The sequence below is a fragment of the Chanos chanos genome, chromosome 2, assembly GCF_902362185.1.
Source record: "Chanos chanos chromosome 2, fChaCha1.1, whole genome shotgun sequence".
NCBI lineage: Eukaryota > Metazoa > Chordata > Actinopteri > Gonorynchiformes > Chanidae > Chanos > Chanos chanos.
Genome location: NC_044496.1, coordinates 35,094,336 through 35,115,821, shown reverse-complemented (window position 1 = coordinate 35,115,821; position 21,486 = coordinate 35,094,336). Strand labels below are relative to the sequence as shown.

The 21,486-nt window shown below is 41.5% G+C and overlaps 2 protein-coding genes across 4 annotated transcripts in view; one reads left to right on the top strand and one right to left on the bottom strand.

Annotated features, from left to right (window-relative positions):
• furinb (furin (paired basic amino acid cleaving enzyme) b) overlaps positions 1-3,175 on the bottom strand; it is a 53,111-nt gene extending 49,936 nt beyond the window's left edge. The window contains exon 1 of the mRNA XM_030764761.1: positions 2,483-3,175. The gene's annotated coding sequence lies outside the window, so the exon portion shown is untranslated. The remainder of the gene's footprint in view (positions 1-2,482) is intronic.
• Positions 3,176-6,267: 3,092 nt separating this feature from the next.
• On the top strand, positions 6,268-15,610 carry accs (1-aminocyclopropane-1-carboxylate synthase homolog (Arabidopsis)(non-functional)). Of its 3 annotated transcripts, XM_030765081.1 has the most exons (16): positions 6,268-6,398; positions 6,624-7,324; positions 8,182-8,792; positions 9,026-9,085; positions 9,956-10,026; positions 10,236-10,305; positions 11,003-11,069; positions 11,181-11,278; positions 11,430-11,507; positions 11,636-11,736; positions 12,182-12,271; positions 13,158-13,203; positions 13,342-13,483; positions 13,829-13,971; positions 14,117-14,270; positions 14,765-15,610. In XM_030765081.1, the coding sequence occupies exons 2-16, from the start codon at positions 6,649-6,651 to the stop codon at positions 15,154-15,156; spliced, it is 2,799 nt and encodes a 932-aa protein (XP_030620941.1). In that variant the 5' UTR covers positions 6,268-6,398; positions 6,624-6,648; the 3' UTR covers positions 15,157-15,610. The 3 variants fall into 3 exon arrangements, with proteins under 3 accessions (XP_030620941.1, XP_030620942.1, XP_030620943.1); XM_030765083.1 differs by lacking the exons at positions 6,268-6,398; positions 6,624-7,324 and adding an exon at positions 7,645-7,785; XM_030765082.1 differs by lacking the exons at positions 14,117-14,270; positions 14,765-15,610 and having other exon boundaries at positions 13,342-13,638; positions 13,829-13,953.
• The last annotated feature ends 5,876 nt before the right edge of the window (positions 15,611-21,486 follow it).

Genomic DNA, 21,486 nt, shown 5'->3' with positions numbered 1-21,486 from the left:
TACTGTTATACCTGATGAAATACAGAAAGAAATGACTTGAAAGGTAAAATTGAACACGCAGAACATTCTTCCACAGTTTGATACCACTGCTTTCTGTAAAGGAACGCAGACACAAAGAAAACAAAAGCAAAAGCCAAAACCACCAAAGGGTACTAATAAGGTGATCTTTCCAGGAAGCAGAACTTTTACGTTTGAAGACACTGAATGACAAGATCAGAGCAGCTTCTAAGGTCGTTCTAGGTCATCTGCAGGTTGGGGGGGGGGGTCCTGATTAGTGGGGAAAAAAAATCTACTGAGGAAATAGTGTCATTTCTCCGGGCTCACATTCTTTTTCCTCTCTTCCGCTGTATCCAGTAAAGCTCCAATACAAACTTGAACATCAAAAAAACAACAATAAAATATCTAAATGTGTTTTAATTTCTATATTTAAATGTGTTCTTACATGTTTGCTTATTTTATCAAAAATACTTTTTGTACTACTGTTGTAATGTGTGAAAACACAGCTTATAACAAAAAATAAATAAAACAAAATGAAAAAAGCATGAACAGCTACACAGCACAGACTCCCTCCCTTTGTCCTTGTCAGTGGAGTGTGAATCCATGGAGTGTTTTTTTTTTTCCCCCCCCTCACTGCTGTTTTTTCACAGACAAATACAGACACTCAAGGTCATCTGCCCAACTCCTCATTAAGTTTTGCAGAAAAGCAATGCATAACCTAATGCATTTTACCAGAAACCTCTCACGAAAAATTTAATTAATGAATAAATCAAGTAAGAGAGCAGAACAACATGGGCAAATTAATCGCCATGCCAACAACATGTCATCATTAGTTTGTTAACAAGAAGTATTTGGAAAGCAGCCACAGAGCTTCTGGTAATAGTGTATGTCAAGAGCTGGAAGTGATACCAACACGAATCAGTGTTTCCTGAAAGCAAACACACACACACACACACACACACAAGAAATTAGTCCAATTATCTCAGATGTAGCTGTATCTGTGGGATCAGCGTAGAATACAATGTTTACAGGGGTGGAGTGAGATAAAAATAAATAAATAAATCTTCACCAAAACAAACCTTCCTTGTCATGATTATGCAGGTGAGATGAGAGAAAGCTGGAAAATTCATTTGAAAGAATAACTATGCCTATTATGTCTTTACACTTCACTAAAATAACCATCTGTCTTCGTCTGCCGCTCCTCCCTTGGGTTTTAATACTTCGAAACCACCCTGTCAGTTACACGCTGTATCCAGAGGAACAGTCTGCTTGTTCCCGAAATCCTAAAACTGTCTCTCACGCAATGACAGAGTACGCTGACCAAAACCGAGCTGACCAAAATAGCTTCAACCGCTACGCATCCCAATCTCCGCAGACTGTTCTTCAGAAACAAGGAGACGAAGATTTATTCCAGAGACGGCTAACGGAACATCGGAGTCAACTTAAGTATATATGATACATTAAGACCTGCGTTTGCATTATCTGCACAGTGGTTCATTTGGTGTGAGATGACTGGATACACACCCACGCACACACACCATAAATATACCCATATAACACACAGAAAGGAGAGGTAGGCAGGACCCTTGGGCACCTCTAGGCTCTGAATAAAACCAATACAATTTTATTCTATCACCTTACGACGTCATTAAACTCTCTAGTGATATATAAACCAGAGCCCATTCGAACGGCATTTCAAAACACTTAAACTGAACGTAATTAAAGAAACCGTTAATGCATGCAAACCGGCACTGACTTCGTCTCTTATCACACGCGATCTCATCATGATCAGTAACATTCTGTAGCAGCACACCAGTGCAACGGTGACAGTGTATAACGGTTTCGTGGTCAGGGGTGGACACAAAACAGTTGGGCAAGTTAGAGGATTATCGCTATGCATTGGTTTCACTATACCTTGCTTTTTATTATTGTATGTTGTATGTTATTTTACACTGGACTAAATGTACCGACATCCCTTTATTCCACTCTAGCGATAAATACCACAGAATGTCACATGTCATCTAGACAGTTCTAGATAAAGGCGCAGAGAAAGCGTAAATAAAAGCCGGCGGTCTGTCATGAGAACAGCCTAAAGCTTTTTTGTTATGCAACGATAAAATCCGTCTGAAGAATCAGATTTTAAATAGCAAAGGTAACTCAACTCGAGTCTAGTCATTAGTTAAATATTTAATTTACTTTGATTTAATTTAATTTAACTGAATATTCTTCTCTCATTTACAATTTCGACAGGAACAAAAAATCAACTAAACTGAACAAGGACTAAGCCTGAGAAACTACGCAACAAGAAACTTAGTATGGACATGCGAACAAGCATAGGCACACTCAGATGATTTTTTAATATATATATATATATATATATATATATATATATATATATACACACATATACTTATTATAAGAACAAACACAGAGCAAAGAGCAACAGAATGCGACTGAACGTATTTCAACACCCAGACATACTTACTCGTCATACGTCTCGATAGCAAACTGCTCGGGTCACTGCTATCGCACACAAGAGAAGTCGTGGCGTGGACAAAAGCGAGTGATCCAAGTTTCGTTCTCTATCCCTGAGACGGTACGAGACTCTTGTCAGTTGAATACCCTATCTATTATACGACCGGAAACAAGGTTTTTTTCTCTAGAGAGGCTTTCACCACGGTTTTCTCTGGTAGCGGGTGCGTTTGTGATCACACAAAATACTATGAAACCTCTTCTGCTCCTCGAGCAAAGGAAATGGCAATAGTAATCAAGACGTCATTCCGTTTCTCCGAAGAGCGGATTCCAGAAAAGGCGTCATGTTTCACATAAGCAGGCACAGCTCCAGTGCCTGTCTCATATTAAAACTAAAATAAATGATAATTAAAAAAGAAGCAAAACAAAACAAAAAAATCTACTGAGGCATTATGGAACTGGATACGACGCTTTTACGCTGATGAACACGCATTCCACGAGTCCACTGGACTCCCCATCTTACTCCAGAACACTGTCAGTTGTCACCGCAAACCACACAGGCTTTGAAAACTTTAACTGTTCATCTATATAAGAATAAAATGTTTGTCCAGTCAACGGTTAGAAAAAAGAAACATAATCTGAAGAATATCTCTGCGTTTCTTTCTGTGCCAAGGTGAGTTCTTATCTATTAAAGCATATTTGTACAACAAAGATAACGGACTCCAAAACACATCCTCTTACGAGTCAAAGGAATTACAAATGGCCAACAAATCCCAGGAAGTACGTCACAGTAAGCGCATAGGTTGAAACGGCCTATGGGTTGTTGTACAATTATAGGAAGTCCGTAAACTCCCTTAGCTAATAGCTCCATCTACAGGCGTACCACAGTGAAGCGTTTAGCGTATCGACTGCTAAAAGAGAAACCGTTGTCCTCTGTTATTGATACGGACGTGCTTCTAACTTCAGCATACCCGAGGAAACGCACAGTATAAACAAGAAATGGCTGTATAGAAGTAAGCTATGAACATTATTTTGATAATCTAAGGCTTCCAGTCGAAATAAAAAAAAAAATGATGATCTTTCTCTGAACTAAAGTTGTTAAACAGAGGAATTAATATTTATTCAGACGAGTTCATTAGTGGGTGTCGTGTGCTCTAGCCTATATGTATTGGTACTGAGACCTATTAAGCAACATTATATATATATAAATTTGACCAATAGGTTTCATCTGGATGGAAATGACAAACAACTGACAAAAGACAGTAAGAAGTTGTGTCAGAGATGTTAATGATAAAATTTAACTATTTCTATGGGTTTTTTTAACTGAAAATGCCATGTCCAAAATTATTCATACCCCTTGGAATTGTCACAAATTTTTGAGAAAATCCAAGCTTTTATACCATTCCAAATGGTCTTGGTAATTTCTACCATGTTCTAGAGCATTCTAATCAACTGTAAATTGAGAGCAGTTCATGCAGTAGTTCTTTAGTCAGTTACTAGTCAATGGCAAGTCATGACTAAAACCAAAGAGCTTAGTGAGGACCTCCAGTTGCACATTGTTGCTGCTCACAAGACAGGGACAGGCTATAAAGCCATATCCAAGTGTTTTCAAGTGCCAGTGGCCACAGTGCAAAGCATAATCTAAAAGTATAACGAGTTCCACACTGTGAAAAATCTCAAAGGGCGGGAGTAGGAGGCCAAAAGTGACCGTTGTGCTGTCAAGAATGGCAGTGTGAGAGGCCACGGAGAATCCAGCATCACCACCTCGGCCATCCTGATGAATCTGAGCAATTCTGGTACCAACATCTCAGGGCAGACGCTCCAGCGGACGATGCACAAGGCTGGTCTCCATGGACACTGACCAAGGAGGACTCCACTTCTCGAAGACAGGCACACAAAGGCCTGTCACATGAAACCTATTGGTCAAATAAAAATTCACTATAAATCCAAATTTGGCATGGGTATGAATAATTTTGGGCTTAACTATATCAACTGAAATTTAAAAACAATAATAAACGCGGTGAATAAGTTTGTCAGCATCCTAAATGAGGTGAAAGGTTTGAAGAGTTTAATGCGGACTTGCTACCATTCAAATGACTCAGAATTCAACAAGTTGTTCCACAATGGCATTATGCTTGTATGTGCAGGACCAAGGACCACAATATCGAAGGATAGAAAGGTCAAGATGGACCAAGATGTGTGTGTGTGTGTGTGTGTGTTTTCATTTATTTATTTATTATTGTGCAACAAATGGCCAAACGGCCAGAAAAACTCTTAAATTTCCATACAGGCATGGGTGGCGTAAGGGAGGGGCTTAAGACGATTTCAAGGGTCCAGCGTTGACAGGGGGCCCTCATAGACCACTATCATTATTATTATCATCATATCTTCTTTCATAGGGCCCAAAATTTTGTACCAACGCCCCTGTATACAGGCACTAAACAGTGACCTTCTGAAAGTTAACTGGAGTACTCGGTGCTGCCAAACACTTCACAAAAATTTCAAATCTTTCTCTTACGACATAAAGAATCAAGACACTCCAAGCAATATAGGAAATATGAACCACTAAACAGTCATGAAAAAACAAATGAACTATTTTAAAAAGTAATGAAGATTGATACTTAGGCCTATTGTTCCCGATAGATATCCACTATGGAATGCGGCATTAATTATTTCATTTGCACTGACAGGGGACATAGTAAGATAAAAAGAGACCGTTTACATTACTAACTGCTACAAATTACATCAACCTACTGCCCCTTCTGGCTGTAAGAATTCAAATAAAATAACATTTGAATAAATGTTTTAGGACACCAAGCTACACTGGGATCATTTAGATGAAAATACTTTTATTAGCTAATGGGTTATCGATTGTTATTGGTCTCGTAGCTTCCATAAATGTTTAACAGTTGCTTTCCGCGCCGGACAAGGCTGTAGGACTGAGAGGAAATGTGTGGTGAGGGGATAGTGTACAGTGCTTGTCTGCGCACGTCATGTTTCCGTCTGTATGACGGTTACCTGAAAGCAATGCGGACACACACCGTTCATCAAAATTATCCGTGTTTAATTACATTAAAAGAAGGTGTAGTCACAGAAAGTTCTGTGGTCAACTGCAGTTATAAAAATTGTTCAAAATGTAAACGAACAAGATACCCTAGTGGAAATTCCAGTTGAAAACCAGTAGAAAATCCCAGTAGAAATCCAGTTGAAAACCAGTAGATACATCAGGGTTGACTGTGTAACACTACGTGTATGCAAGCACATGTAGGCTAGTCTGCGGGTGCTGATGTATTAATCGGTGAAATGTTGAGATATATCCATGGAAAAACAGGAAAAATATACTTGTCAAGTGCGTAGTACACTCAGAGTAATTTTACAAATAATCATCATTATCATCATCGCTATTAGTCTATGGCTGCAGTGAACAGCAAAATCTGTTCGATATAGCATATTACTCTGTAATTATATTCACACATTACAGCTATACAGGAGATATGCTTGAATTCGATTACACATTAAATCCCTCAGATAGACATCTATCTCTGCGTCCACATTTGTGTGTAGTGTCAAGTTTTAAACGCTAGACGGTGCTTTAGAGTTAAATATTAATGGCAACTCTATACCTCTAACGCGAGCCCCTCAGCGTCAGGATTACCGCTGAAGAAACACCGAGTCCATTCGCCAGCACACTTTCAGCACAATGCGCGCTAACACGGACCAAAGTTATCCCGGAATAAGGACAGCACGCATGTGCCGTCAACCCGGATGTAGAAATGTATTCATTCCTCTTCCAGTCTTGTGCTAAATAGCAAACTGTAAAGAACGGTAAAGCAGTATCAGCTGATGGATTAGGAATAGGACAGGAAAGAAACCAGTCTGGTCCGGGTCGCAGCTGGGCAAGATTGGGCTTTACGGATAGTTGGCTAATTGTACGAGTGCACTCTGACAGATTAACTTTTAATTATCAATGGTGATTGGTCTAATTCTGTAGCCTCAATTACTACATTGCTGTATATGTTTCTAATACAGTCGAGGAAAGCTAGTACAGAAAACATCTGGTTATTGATTATTTTTTAACGCTATTATGTAGTACAGAGCTATTTGCAAAAGTTTTCATGTGCAATTCTAACACAAACCTAATTTGTCGCTTATAGCAGCTGTCACCTCGCGCAATCAGAAATGGATTTTCGTGGTAAAAAGCATGAACGTGGCAGCAACTGGTCTGACCAAGAGGTGGTGGAACTCTTACAGCTGTGGTCAGATGAGTCTGTCCAAATTGAACTTGAGAGCTGTCTTAGAAATCAACATGTTTTCAACCGCATTGCTGAGGTGATGCAAGGAAAGGGCATCTTACGGACAGGGGATCAGTGCAGGGAGAAGATTAAAAAGTTAAAGCTTGAATACCGTCGAATAAAAGAAAACCAAAAGACTATGCGTAGCGGGCGAAGCTGGAAGTTTTATGAGGTGATGGATCGGGTGTTGACAAATCGGCCGTCAATCTCATACTCTTCAGTAGGGGGCAACGTTATTACTCACCATGTCCTCCCGAGCACGACCGTATCGGATGCATATCTGCATAGTCAGCAGACCTCAGCATTCGGGACAGCGACATCAGGCGCGTTCATGTTCAATCATCCACCCAAGCCTGGAGAACTGATGGAAATCAAACGTGAGGACGTGAACTCCGATGACGGCATACTTAATTCTGATGTTGCAGCTCCTCCTGAGTTACTGTATCATATCGGTTCTGACGACGAACACGATGCCGACAGTAAATCGGCTGGACTAGATCCTGAGGACTTTACAGATATGGGACGAGGGGAAGGGGCAGCTCACAGCGGCTACTCCCCCTCAGGTAACTCAGTGGGATTTTGTTCAAACTGAATCATTTTTGGGCCCTATTTCACTGCAGCACTGCGGCCATACAATACTTTTAAATCAAAACAGCATGATCGGCTTCACTTGCTGACTCTTAGACTTCGCCCCCTCTCAAAAATTACATAATGTGTATTCACAAATAAACACTCTCATGACTTGATCATTGCACTTGGCCTGGAAGCGATGAGCAGCGCTATCAGTGCCGTGTTGATAGTTTATGCTTCTACGCGTTAAATTTTAAAGTAGCCTATGCGTTAAGAAACACGACACTTGAAAGTTCAGTAGGTTTCAGGACACATCTAATGCACATATCTAATTAACTCCAGGTGTTTCTGTGTGTTTCCGTGTGGACAATGGTTAAACAGTGTTCAGCTTGCTTGAAAAAAAAAAAAGCTCGTGATTGCTCTGTCTCAGCTGTTGGTCCTCCTTTGTGAACGGGTAATTTCATTTGCCATTCTGTCAATTTTTACAGTCCATTTTGGAAATTGTATTAGCTCTTAAAATAAGTCGCCTGTGAGTTGCCGTTTGGAGTGGTAATGTCTCATATCTTTATCCTAGCAAATAAACGCCACGCTCTGCTGACGTGCTGTAATAGAAAGTGTACCCTGAGATATTTGCGTGTTTGATTTTCAGCCTTGCTGGTTTGAAATGCAAACTACTTTACACAGACAGATAAAGCTGGTGGCTGTCTTTCCACATAAATCTGACCAACAGACAGTCCCAGATCATGAGCTAGAGGCTGATGGATAAGTAGAAATTGTTTTTAACACCCCACTCACTCTCTCTCTCTCTCTCTCTCTCTTTTTCTCTCTGTCTCTCTCACTCACTCTTTAGGTTTCAGTGATCAGCACATGGCAGGCTCATCTGGCACAGGGGTCTCCATCACTCCAGGCCAGTCCACTGTGGTCAGGGACCGCACTATCCATGCTAACCATGGGGAAGACTCTGGAAGGTCTGCCCCGCTTAGGCAGAGAAAGCGTCGCAGGGCGGGGCGAGGCGTCTGTGGGCGGGGTTTGCTGGATGAAGCGCTTGTGAGTTTCCTGAACTGGCAGCGTTCAGCAGAGGAGCGTCTCCTGGCCCTTGAGGAGGTACGTTTGGAGAAGGAGGCGCAGGCAGAGGAGCGGAGGGAGCGGCAGGAGGAGAGACGGGCTGCTCAGGAGCGTGAGCACGAACTTCGCCTCCTCTCCATTTTTGCCAATGCTCTCACGTCTGCCAGGAGCGGAGAGGCACAGGGTCCACAGGTCGTCCCTGTACCTCTGGCCAAGGAACCAATCAGTCCTCCCAGAATCCCAGCCGTGCCCCACCCCCTTAACAATACCAGCCCCATCCAGCACAGCAAGTACCTGTCTCGCCGTGGCAACAGCATCCACCAGCATGTGGGAATTCTGCAGGACGGCTACAGCTCGTATCACACTGACAAATATGATGAAAACAGCAATCCAAATGTAAGCACTTTTTTTACCCACTCATAGAAGTCAGGGTTATTCAGCTCTGGATGTCTTGGTTTTTCCTCTCTCAATCACTGGATGTCTCTGATTGGCTGAAGAGTGCATCTATCCATTCTGGACTGTAGTTGAATATTGCTGATAAAAGTTCATTGTTCTGGCCTGTAGAAAGATTCAGGATTCTTTCTTTGTGTGTGTCTGTGTGTGTGTGTGTGTGTGTGTGTGTTTTGCAGGGTATAATCAACCTGGGGACCAGTGAGAACAAACTGTGCACTGATCTTCTTCAGAAGCGCGTGAGTGAGAGACGAGAACGACACAGTAACCCTGACCACAGGGTTAATTATTTTAGTTCATTTTAGTAAAGTTTATTTGAATGACACAGTAACCCTGACCACAGGGTTACTTATTTTAGTTCACTTTAGTAAAGTTTATTTGAATGACACAGTAACCCTGACTACAGGGTTTTAGTTCACTTTAGTAAAGTTTATTTGAATGACACAGTAACCCTGACTACAGGGTTTTAGTTCACTTTAGTAAAGTGTATTTGAATGACACAGTAACCCTGACCACAGGGTTTTAGTTCACTTTAGTAAAGTTTATTTGAATGACACAGTAACCCTGACTACAGGGTTACTTATTTTAGTTCACTTTAGTAAAGTTTATTTGAATGCTAACAATCAAACAGCAATTAACACGACAAAAAAACATTTGAGCATTTCATGTTCATTATTGTCCTGTTGATTAGATTTGTACTAAGTGATTATCTTATGTCTGTATGGTCTGTATAAGAGCCCGCTGTCTTCTGTGGTAAGAGGACCGGTAAGGGGGTCTGATTGAATCAATTTATTTATTTTGTTTTTAGCCCTGATGATTTGTGTGTTGCAAATGAGTCATGTTATTGACTCATTATTTATTTTCATTGTAGTGTTCTTTATACTTTATTCAGATTTGTTCTCTCTCACACTGCCTCTCTCTCTCGATCTCTCTCCACCTCTCTCTCTCTCTCTCTCCCTCTCTCTCTCTCTCTCTCTCGCTCTCTCTCTGTTTTTCACTTCCTCCTCTATTTCTCTCTCACTGTCCTTTGTTGCTCCACCTCCCTCTGTCACTCCCTCCCTCATCCTTTCCTGCACCCCCCTCCTCTCTCTCTGTCTCTCCTGTTGTAGCTAACCCAACCTGACATGCTCCATATTGAGTCTTCACTGCTGCAGTACCCAGACTGGAAGGGCCATGGCTTGTAAGCAAGGGCTGCTAAATGTTTGTATGGGAAAGTCTATTTGTCTCTGTCCTGCCAAGGAACATTACTGTCTTACAACTACCATGTTGTCTCAGTGAACAGTTTGAAGTTCTAGAGTCATTTTAGTAGGTTGGAACTACTTCCTCATTTGAATTACACAGAATGAATAGAATGATTACACATTAAAAATATCGGTGTTTTTCCCTCAGTTTCAGAGAGGAAGTAGCCAAGTTCCTTTCTCATTACTGTCGGTCTTCCAGTCCACTGAAGACTGAAAATGTGAGTGTTTGTTGTTGTTTTTTATAGGGGCTAGTTCTCTGTGCCCCCCTTGCTTTTCTGTTTGTTCTTTCTAAAACTAAAATGTTAAAAACAGAAGTGGGCCCTTGGTGACGTGGTCTCCACCCCTACAGTCTGGCCAGGGTTCTGTGCGGGCGATTCTCGCCTTCAGTGTACTGACATTTCCATCACAGAAATGTCTCGTTTTTATTGATACCCACTGCTGAGAGAGCTTGTCTGCATGTGTAGGATGAGCAGAAATTTTGGCCAAATTTCCCAAATGTGCCCCCTCTTCAGCCACTGTGCTTGCTCCCCATTCAGATACCTCTGTTCCCCCCCCCCCCCCCCCCAGCAAAATGAGAACAGTTCTCCCACACCTTTTTGTTTTGGCCTCGTGCAAGTTACAAGAAATGTTTTTTTTTTTTTTCTTAATGGAATTTTGGGCTTAAGTATTCTACACTAGTACATATACAATCAAAAAAAGTTATACAAAACTTTTTACTAGTATATACATTATATAATTATATAATAAAAAAGTAGACTGTTTTCTTATATGAAACATAAAGACACAGTATCGTGATGTGGCAGATCGACCACCATGCTTGATTAGACAAACATCCTGTCCAGTTCATGCTCTATTAGTCTTTGATGTTGATACTGTGTGTGTGTGTGTGTGTGTGTGTGTGTGTATGTGGCTCAGGTGGTGGTGATGAATGGCTGTGGATCTCTCTTTTCAGCCATGGCAGCTGTACTTTGTGACCCTGAGGGTAAAAAAACACACATACACACACAAACACACAATCTGTGCATGTCTGATATTGGATGAAAATGAAAAGAGAAAATATAGCAAAAGGTGTGTGTGTGTGTGTGTTTTACAGATGCAATCCTCATCCCTACCCCGTTCTACGGTGCAATCATGGAGGATGTGAATTTGTACAGCAGTGTTCAGCTTTACCATGTTCATCTAGACAGTCAGGTACAGTCTTTACCATGTTCATCTAGACAGGTATAGTCTTTACCATGTTCATCTAGACAGTCAGGTATAGTCTTTACCATGTTCACTGTCGCAATTCATTTAAGTTCATTCAAAGACTCAAATTATCACTTAAAGTTTTACATTTTTTCAGCCATGTAACAGTGACGATAGGCCCTTTAAGCTTACTGTAGAAAAACTGGAGACGGCACTGATGAAGGCAAGGAAAGAGGTACGCACACATGCACACACACTTGCGCTTTTCTTGCTCTCTCTCACAATCTCCCTCTCAGACACACACAGACACACACACACACACACCCCTACACCTTTAACTTTACATTTTGTGTGTATTTGCAGGGTGTGAATGTCAGGGCCCTTATCCTGATAAACCCCCATAATCCACTTGGAGAGATCTACACACCGCAGGAGATGACCAGCTTCCTGGAATTTGCCAAAAAGTGTGTCTGAGTAACCATTAAAAGACCAGCCACAATTTGAACAGTTCAACTTATATCATTCAAAATAATACAACATTAAAAATTATTCAATATTTGAACAATAGAACATTAAAAATAAAATACTAAAAATTTAGTTTTGAAATTCAAATAATATAAAATAATAATCCAACATTACTAAAAGCACTCACAGCACTTAATATGACACTAATTACTGTCTTGCTGAGGCGAGAGCAATTAATTTTCTCTCAAAGAAATTACTCACAATTTTTTTTTTTTTTTTTTTTGTAAGATCTCCCTTGGATGGGGAATTGAGCATTACAGTGTTTCCTGTTATTGCTTAATGAAGCTAAACAGGGGCTTGCCAAGCTGGTCTCTCACTTGGTTAAAATCTCTCAAGGCTGTAGTTTTCTGCTCTGTTTGTTCTGTTTCCTCTGTCGTCTTCTAGGAATGACTTGCATGTGATAGTGGATGAGCTGTACATGCTGTCTGTATTTGAAGAGTCGGCCGTCTTCCACAGCATCCTCAGCTTTGACAGGTAAAGCAGCTCTCTCTTCTCCCACTCCAGCACTCAAAAGAACCTCTCTCTCAGAAGACCGATCTTCAGTCAGCCCTCCAAACATTTACACATTTTTAATTTTGCTTTTGGAGTTGACGGGTATGGTAAGCAAGAAAAGAGGGTTTTCTGTAGTTTCGTGGTCACTGGTTCAAAACCACGCGGAAACGTTGTTTTGGGGCAGCCGTCCGTGGCTTAATGGTCAGAGAAGCGGGCTTGCAACCAGAGAGTGGGGGGAGTGGGTGAACAGCGCTTTCCCCTCCCTCAACATTCACGGCTGAAATGCCCTTGGGCAAGGCACTTGACCCCAAACCGCCCCCTGGGCGCTACGGTTGTGTGGCTGCCCACTGCTCCGGGTGTGTGTTCACAGCTTCCTAGTGTGTGCGTGTGTGTGTGCTCATTTGCTCACTGCTCAAACTGTGTGTTGTGTGTTCACTGCTTTGGGTGGCTCAAAATGCAGAGGTAAAATCTCCCTGTTTGTGGGATTACTAAAAGAGATAACCTTACACAAACTAGTTGAATATTTTTAAAATTCTGCTACATTTGAATAAAGCTAAGAGTTCAGTTTTTTGTAGGTTTGGGGCCAGTTCTCTACCTTCCACCCCTTTAACATCATAGCGCTTGATTAGCTGACTCCGGTGAATTCGGGGCTGAAGTTAGTCTTCTGAAGGAAACATGATCTGTTAGAACTGGTCTCGAATCAGTGATTAGGCAACTACTGGTCTAGAATCGGTGCCTGTCAACTTCCTGCTGATATGAGCCCCACAGTCTGAACATTGTTCCTGTTCTGTGTTTAGTCTCTCTTTCGTCTGTGAAGGAGTGGATTTGTCTGGGACAGAGTGTACAGTAAAGGTCTTGTCATTAACAGGTTACCGGATGCTCAGAGAACACATGTTTTGTGGGGACTTAGCAAGGTGAGAATGAAAACATCTGAGATATCTGCTAATGAATATGAAATGATTTATTTATTTGTTCATACATTTTTACCACATTATTGTGGCTGTGAGTGCACTGAGAGCTCTCCGTCTGTGCTGTGTTTGTTTTTCCCTCAGGACTTTGCATTGGCAGGCGTGAGGGCTGGCTTTGTGTATTCAGAGAACAGAGAGCTGGTGGAAGCTCTGGATCAGTTGGGCTGTTTCCACGGCGTCCCTGGTCCTACCCAGTACCAGATGGCCCAGCTCCTCCAGGACCGCGGTACAGATGTGCTGTCTCACTTCATTACAACCAACAACGGATTCCCCCTACATTTCTGTTCCCAAGCCACGTCCAGGAGTCTCAGACTCAGCCTCCAAAAGCCGTTTTCTCTCTTAGCTAGCACGCCTTCTTCCAACTCGTTGGTGAAAGGATTGGTGAATGTAGTATCCATGGATACAGAAGACTTGAATAGAGTGAATCTGAAGTTGTTCAGTGGACTGTGTATTTTTTAGTGAAGAGTTAATACCACCATAAGCCAGGGCCTGAGGTGTGAGAATCTGTTGGTGTGTTTCTCAGGTTTTTGTTTTTTTTTTTTCTTTTCTTTTGTCGGTTACGATCTTTCAGACTGGATCGATGGAGAGTTCCTGCCAGAGAACAGGCTGAGGATGCAGACAGCACACAGGTACCTGACAGGGGAGCTGAAGAGGATGGGAATTCCATATCTCCACAGAGATGCCGGCTTCTTCATCTGGGCAGACTTCCGGAATGTGAGAGTGCAGGGCTGGGGTTTCCACCTGTACTTGTTTGCATGTTCTAACGATTCATGATAACTGTGAGAGAAAAGTGAAGAGCTTTGTATGTTAGATTGCCCCTCCTCACAGCAACTTTGTGTATGTGTGTTGTGTGGAGCAGTATCTGCGGCATCCCTCCTTCTCCGAGGAGTTGTGTGTGTGGAGATGTTTCCTGAAACACAAAGTTCTGCTGAGCTGTGGTCAGGCCTTCAGCTGCTCCACACCGGGCTGGTTCAGGATCATCTTTACTGACCAGCAGCAGCGATTACAGCTGGGTCTGTGTCTCTGTAACACACACACACACACACACACACACACACACACGTATGCATCCATATCTTGGAGGGGAATTCCAATTGACATCACATCACAAAATGATACACACAAACACGCACACAACGTACAGAGCCCAGGTTGGAAGCCAAGTACGCACATATTCTCACACTTAACTGTATTATCATTGTTGTGTTGTCACCCCCTATTTGACCTTTGCATCCCTCAGAGTTTTCTCTTTCTCTCTTTTTCTTTCTTTCCACATTGTACCATTATGCAGCAGTCTGTAGTTCTCGAGGAGTCCGTGAGGTCAGGTCACTCCTTTCTCTGAGTGTACCTCACAGACAGAAAGGAAAAATGCTTAGGTCCTCCCATCTTTTCACCCTTTACTATCAGTAGCCTGACTCCTGTTCTGGCACTGCAGTCAGGTGTTTGTGCTCTGTGTGTCGTCAGTTTGGAGATGTGTGAAATGAAGTGTGTGTGTGTGTAATTCCAGGTATGCAGAGAGTACGGAAAGCTCTGGAAGAGCTGAAGGCCAAAGCACTTGAGTCAGACACAGAAAGAGATACTAAGACACCTAAACACAACGCAAAAGAGACAACAACCAATTCTGCGATAGAAACTGCCTCAAAGACATCGACCATAAAAGAGTCTGAAGAGAGAAACACTACTGAGGCTGATGCCATCTCATTGGCGGGGGAGGAGTTTGAAGTGTTGGACTGCCAGGCCAATCAAACCCCTGAGAAGCTCGATGACCTCATAGGAGCGCTACGGGAACAGATCCGCTCCTCTGATTGGCTGGAAAAGAATAGACCGGAATTATCTGCTGATGAGGACCCCTCTCAGCTAGATGTGTTTACTGATCTATTACATAGAGCCAGAATGTAGCAAAGTCCTCTCCAAATAATGATCAATATCAGTATCATATGATGATCAATATCCATTGTTTCTTATGGAACTTATGAAGTATTTGTGTTCTTGTTTTTTAAAAACATTTTTAACCCTAATTTTTGCCATTGGTGATGCATCTCATGAAACATCTTTTGATTTCTACTTTTGATATGGCTTTGTATACTAGTTTTTTTAGTTTTTGTGCAAAAATAAAATCAATTTTCTGTGTCAAACAACACATCAGTTCCTTTAAGTAAAGTCTTGATTTTTTTTTTCCTTTTGCATTGTTGTACAAATGAGTATCGGGGCCCTGAGGAAAAAAAACCAAAACAGACTTTTTATTCAAGGGTTCTGCTACTTTTGAAGTGTTTCATAAACGTTTGGTGCTGTCCATATGGAATGTGTTGAAGAATGCCTTTACAATCTGATTAAATGAAATTCTTGTTTTGAACACCTCTCTCTCTCTTTTTTTTTTTGTTTGTCTGGTTTATTTCACATGCTCTTTCGGTTGGCCAAGACAGTAAGGTAAACTGGCGAGCTTCCTGTCTGCACAAAGCGGGTTGCTAAGTGGGTTAACTTTTCCTGTGTCGGCTGATATATTACCATGACGACACCCGAGCATTAAAGACCCACACTCAACGGAACACCCCATTTCACACACACGCTCATACACATACACTCCACCCCGGAAACACCTTATATCTACAACCACCTAACAGTGACATGCTTTCAGACAAACTTACGGGGGCAGGTTGTTTGCTCTGACTGTGACCTACTGTAAAAATGCCTGCAGTGGGTGAAGTGTGTGTGTGTGTGTGTTCATCAGAGTTGATGCTAATGAAATGTGGTTTTAGAGTAACCTACATAAAAATACTGTACTCATACCAAAATTATTGCATGTGTTTATGAAACAGGAGGTTATTTGTGTAGGTATCTTCTTTTTGCCATTTTGACTGTACAGTCGTTCTGTTCAGTCTGTGAGGTAAGTGTTGTTAGCAGTGATATCACCACTGTTTATTGACATTTGTGTAATAATAAGTCATATTTATTGCCATATTAAAGATCAGGGCATTCAGAGTGGTAATTTGGGGTAGAGCCCCCACCATCAGTGTAGAGAGAGAGAGTGTGGTTTAAGGTGGTTTCACTTTCCACTCAGCAGGAGTGTCCATGACTCACTGGGGGGCTTCTGGGGGAACTTGGCCATGGTGTGTGTGGTGTTTTCCATTAAGGCTTCTGCTGCCCTGTAGACAGAAATGAATCTACAGACCTTTTTCTTGTTCCAGCCCCGCGTGAGGGGGAGGTGTCTAAAAGCATTTGTTTCCCCCTCCTCTGTATACACACTCAATAATTTCACTGTCAGTTAACAGAGAGCAGTCTGCTGTTTGGGCTGGTGTGCCGTCTGTCGATCGTGTCTTAGTCTGTGCCTGAAGGAGGCAGAACTTTAGCAGCCTTTTGTCAACAAAACCATTTCACTTTCCATTTTTTCACGTTTTGGAGAATCACAAAGACAACACAAGGTAAGAAAAGATATAATGAAAAATTTGTTAGATGTTCGCAGGAGGTAATTGCCTAACAGGCTGAATCTCTAGGGCTCTTATCTCACATTGCTGTATTGTGTTATAGTTTAAAAAAAATTATTTTTTTTTTAAGGTAATGATAAGGATGTTTGCTTAAAGATGAATTAACCTGGCCATATTCCACCCTCTTAGTCATATTCTTTCTCTATTTTTCTTTCTCTCTTCTTTAAAGAGTGAGGGATGAAGGGACCAGAGTTGGTGGACGCGGCGAGTCGGTTCCGTTTCGTGGAGTCCTGTCTGGGCCTCGCGGGCTGTGTGTGCGTAAGCTATGCTGTGTGGACACCTCGCTGGCTGGATGAAAAGGGACTTTGGACCACAGTCAATGATTCCAGTCCTGAAGACACCTGGACAGGAGGAAACATAATGAAAGGTGAGAACAGGGGCTATGCAATTTCCCCAGTACATGTTAAAAACAGCACAATAAAACTGTGCTTTCAACAAAACAAACGGGCTATGTTTTATGAAGTCTGTCTGATCACGAATGAAGGAGTGACTCTGGAATGCCTCTGAGGCCCAGTTGGAACTATTTATTTATTTATTTATTTATTTATTCTCACTGAGTTGTAGTTTTGAAATACTGGTGTACTCTGAGATTGAGATAAGTGTTAAGAACTCACTAGAGATTAAAAAAAGGCATCTGCCATTGTGTCATACAACACTAAATGAATAAATAATGAAAAAAACATTTCTATCTTTATATAATCACAATGTGAAACTTCTAGCTGTGTTATAAATACTGAGACATTCAGAGGGATGAAGTTGAGATGGATTGAAAAGAATTTTGGGGGCATGTACTAAACCTTCAAAATCCCTACGGGAATTTTCCTACATGTACAGACACCAGCCAGTTTGACAGCTGAGCCACATATAATGAGAAGCCATGGGCTATAGGGAAATCCTATCACACACAGACAGGTCAATGTGAAAAGATCCTTCTGGCTCATTCAGTGTGTTCTAGAACACCGGGTTCTATCTAGTGGAATGAACCAGTGTTCATCATTCCAAACATTTGTTTGTAAGATACAGTTCTATTGTCATTGGACTAGCCCTAAATCTGTTCAGTAGTTTCAGTTGAATTCTGAGCGCTACTGAAGCACAGCAGGTTTAGACATGTTTTCCCAGTGATCACTGAGTTTTTAGCCCTGAGGGGGAAGAAAAACACACACACACACACACACACACACATACTGGGGAAATGAACCTCTCATTAATCATAAAAGGAAATGGTCTCAGCTGTAACTGATATGTCACACTGATGTGTGCACCTGCTCCTAAATTTAACTGTGATTTCAATAATCCTGTTAGCTTACACAATATACAAATTAGTGAATAATCCTCATTTATTTATTTGTTATTAATTTTTCTGCCTAACCTATTACGAAAGACTAATTCTATTCATTCACTGTCCTCCTTGGTTGTTATTGACAACATTGTCTTGACTCTCTCTATCTCTCTCTCTCTCTCTCTCTCTATCTCTCTCTCTCTCTCTCTCAGGTCTTGAGGCAGAGAGGGTGTTTGCTGCCTTGTCCTTCTTCATGGCGCTTTGCTCTGGAGTGCTGTGTCTCTTGTTTGCCCTCTGCTGGAGAGCTGACACAGTGCGCTCTTACACTAACACACGTTCTCTGCTGATGGCAGGCCAAGCCTTGTACCCTACCACCCTCCTGCTCTTCACCCTCAGCCCCACAGGTCAGTCTCTGTGTCATCCAGTCACATGACACAACTGATTTATGGATAGGCACTGACCTTCACGAACTGTAGAAAGGTCCAATAATTAGTCTCTCAGTTCAGGATGGTTTAGTTCAGTTAAGTTTAATTCCTTTCACTTTTAGAACAACAAGGTTCAACTAAATTTGATTAACATGTATTTCATTTATTTCCATTCAACTCAGTTTTTTTTTTTAATTTAGTTTTACTAGCATAGTGACCTCTTTCTCTCTTTATCACCCTTTATCAGGTTTTTTCTTTCTTATTTCCTGGGCTCTGTTCACTCATCAGCATATAGAGGAAATAAACGATGACATTACACGCTTGGGATATTCCTATTGGCTCGGTGTTGTGGGCTGGGCTTTACTATTGGTTGTTCTGCCTGTTGTGTTCCTGGTGGAACAATGTGTGGTCCCAGACATCTTGCCAGCCCTGAAGCAAGCGGCAGAGACGTGGTATAAGGTGCCACCTCCGGTGTACTCCATCCGCTCCTTTAGTGAGGGCTATCAGTATGCAAAGGAACACAATGACAAAGAATATCGGAGATACATGTCAATGCCCTGACCTAGGGAAGACAGGAAGACCATCCAGAGAGAATCTAAACCAAATGCAGCCTGCCTACTCAAAGCCTGGGCTGGGAGCCCGGAGTTAAACCAGTGTGTGGTTTCACACACACACTCGGATCCTCCTTACAGCTCAGACAGAGAGGAATTGAGTGTGTTTGGAGAGGAGAAACGACATTGAGGTAGAGAGATGCTGTGTTTAATACTACCTTTCTTGCTTTGGAGTGGGGCATATGAAAGAGAACGATGCTGTCCAGCCACAAAAAATGTGATTTATGAAGAGAAGACAGAAGTCCAAAGCAAAATATTCCATATTACTCTTCTATCAGTGACTAAGCAGTTGTGGCTGATCAGAGCAGCTGGTCTGGGGAAAAAAGGGAAATGATCAAACTTCTGTTAAGAAGTTAGAATGACTACTATTGTAACTCTAATTCTCTTAAGTTTCTTATTGAGAAACAAACAAACAAACAATTGGTTATACATTCTTCAAAATACTACAGAGGAGATCAGGTTGACTCTAACTCTGTGTGTAACACTACACAGAAGTCAGAATGGAATTTTCCACTGACATAAACTTATGTTTATTGTAAACACAGGGGTGTGAATTAGTTTAATAGATTCAGAAATGTGGTTTGCACAGACTTTAATACTGCCATTTATTTTTAATACATGGTGCTATTTCTTTCAAATAAGTTCTTTTTTGTATATCACAATAAAATATGTATTTTTTGGTACAATGCTGCCCCCGTGTGGAGAGTTTTTTGAATTAACGTTTTGAAGACACCAACATCAGCGCTGTTAATTTGTGACTTCACTTGTTCAGATGGATGGATTAACCCAGGGGTGGGCAAATCCGGTCCTGGAGGGCCATGGTCCTGCTGTTTTTCTTGTCAACTAACTAAACACAATCTGTGATTGGCTGAAGAGCGTGCACACCTGTTTTCAAGGTGAAAATCAACAGGTAACTAAGAGGTGAAAACCTTGCCCACCCCTGGATTAACCTGTCTGAGTGACTTTTTCATATGTACATTTGAAATTAGGCACACAATCAAAAAATGATTAATTTCATGCACTGTTATAGACTTTTAAACTAGAACATTTAGCACAAGCACCAAATATTACTACTACCAATAGTATATATGATTCTAATAGTTTTACACCATAATTTCACATAAGGAATTTGATCTGACTATATTAAAGCTATCTTACATTTACTTGTCATATTATCTGATTTCATGATATGGACTGTGCAAATTCCGTACTTCCCACACACACATATGTGGTGTGAACTCCACACTTCCCACACACACACACACACATGCGGTATGAAAATGAGACTTCTCCAGAGACTGACACAGTTAAGCAAGTGCTCACAATGAGAACCCCATAACGTATCTGCTCCAGCTTTTCTCGACTTTTAAAAACTTCACTACAGTCAAGTGCATTCTCATTAGTGGAACAATCTCTCCATACTTTGATCCTATCAGCAGATTATCTGTGGGAATTTCACCACTCTCTCCCTACTCATCTCTGCCTCATACCATTATAACTTTTTTACATTAAAGTACATGTGAAAAAGGTGGAAGGGGGCAGAGCCAGAGAAAGAGAGACAGTGAGAAAGAGAGAGAGAGAGAGAGAGAGAGAGAGAGAGAGAGGGAGAGGGAGAAAAGGAGAAAAGGGAGAAAAGGGACAGGACAAGAGAGAAGCTGTAGTGTCAATTTCTACTTTGTGATCAGTAAAGTGGAGAAGAATTAAGTGAATCTGGCTCTGCTAATTGAGCATTAATCAGGTGTTGGTCTAATTAAAAGGCAGTTCTGCCCCGTTAGCAGTGGGTAATGAGTTTGTTATTAAACCCACAGAGGACTGTTTTTTTTCAATTTACCAACAGGATAGCTTTTAATTGGCGTTTGAATGGGAGACAGGTGCATTTGAAGGTCAAACTGGATAGATGACACATTCATCTGACTTCAAAGCCCCTGAGTGTGTCTTCACAACATAGGCTGTCCAACTCACTCGCCATCACTCTTAAAGAATATTCACCTCAGAGAAGCAGTCCCAATGACATTTCACTATGGGCCAAATCCTAGCTTTACTGTTAGTCATCTAGGACAATTCACCTTTTCTTCTTCTTTTGTTCAGGCCCTTAAGGCTTCAGATTGTACAGCAGTCAGGTCCCGTAGAGTTACCTGTGTGTGAATGATGTTTCTTGTGCCTCTGTTTATAAATTGTGTACACATCCTCTCTGTTTACAAACAAACAAACAGTTTAGAAATGTCTGTCACTGAAAAATTACACAGCGGCTTCTCTGGTTGGACAGAGGCACTGACTGTGATGCTGTCGATCACAGTGGTAATGATGATGGGTTGATGCTGAGGACACGCCCACTTCCTCAGTGCATATACAGTATGGTTTGGGTTCATATCAATTAGGGTTCAATTAGTGCATCATGTCCCGCTAATTATGTGGTGGGTTCGCTTCTTCAG

What these genes read in the sequence shown, in the direction of transcription:
- accs (XM_030765081.1), top strand. Translation starts at nt 6,649, where the DNA reads ATGGATTTTCGTGGTAAAAAGCATGAACGTGGCAGCAACTGGTCTGAC. An exon ending in ATGAAAACAGCAATCCAAAT is followed by an intron (nt 8,793 to 9,025) that starts GTAAGCACTTTT and finishes TGTGTTTTGCAG; the next exon opens with GGTATAATCAACCTGGGGAC. An exon ending in GTCCACTGAAGACTGAAAAT is followed by an intron (nt 10,306 to 11,002) that starts GTGAGTGTTTGT and finishes TATGTGGCTCAG; the next exon opens with GTGGTGGTGATGAATGGCTG.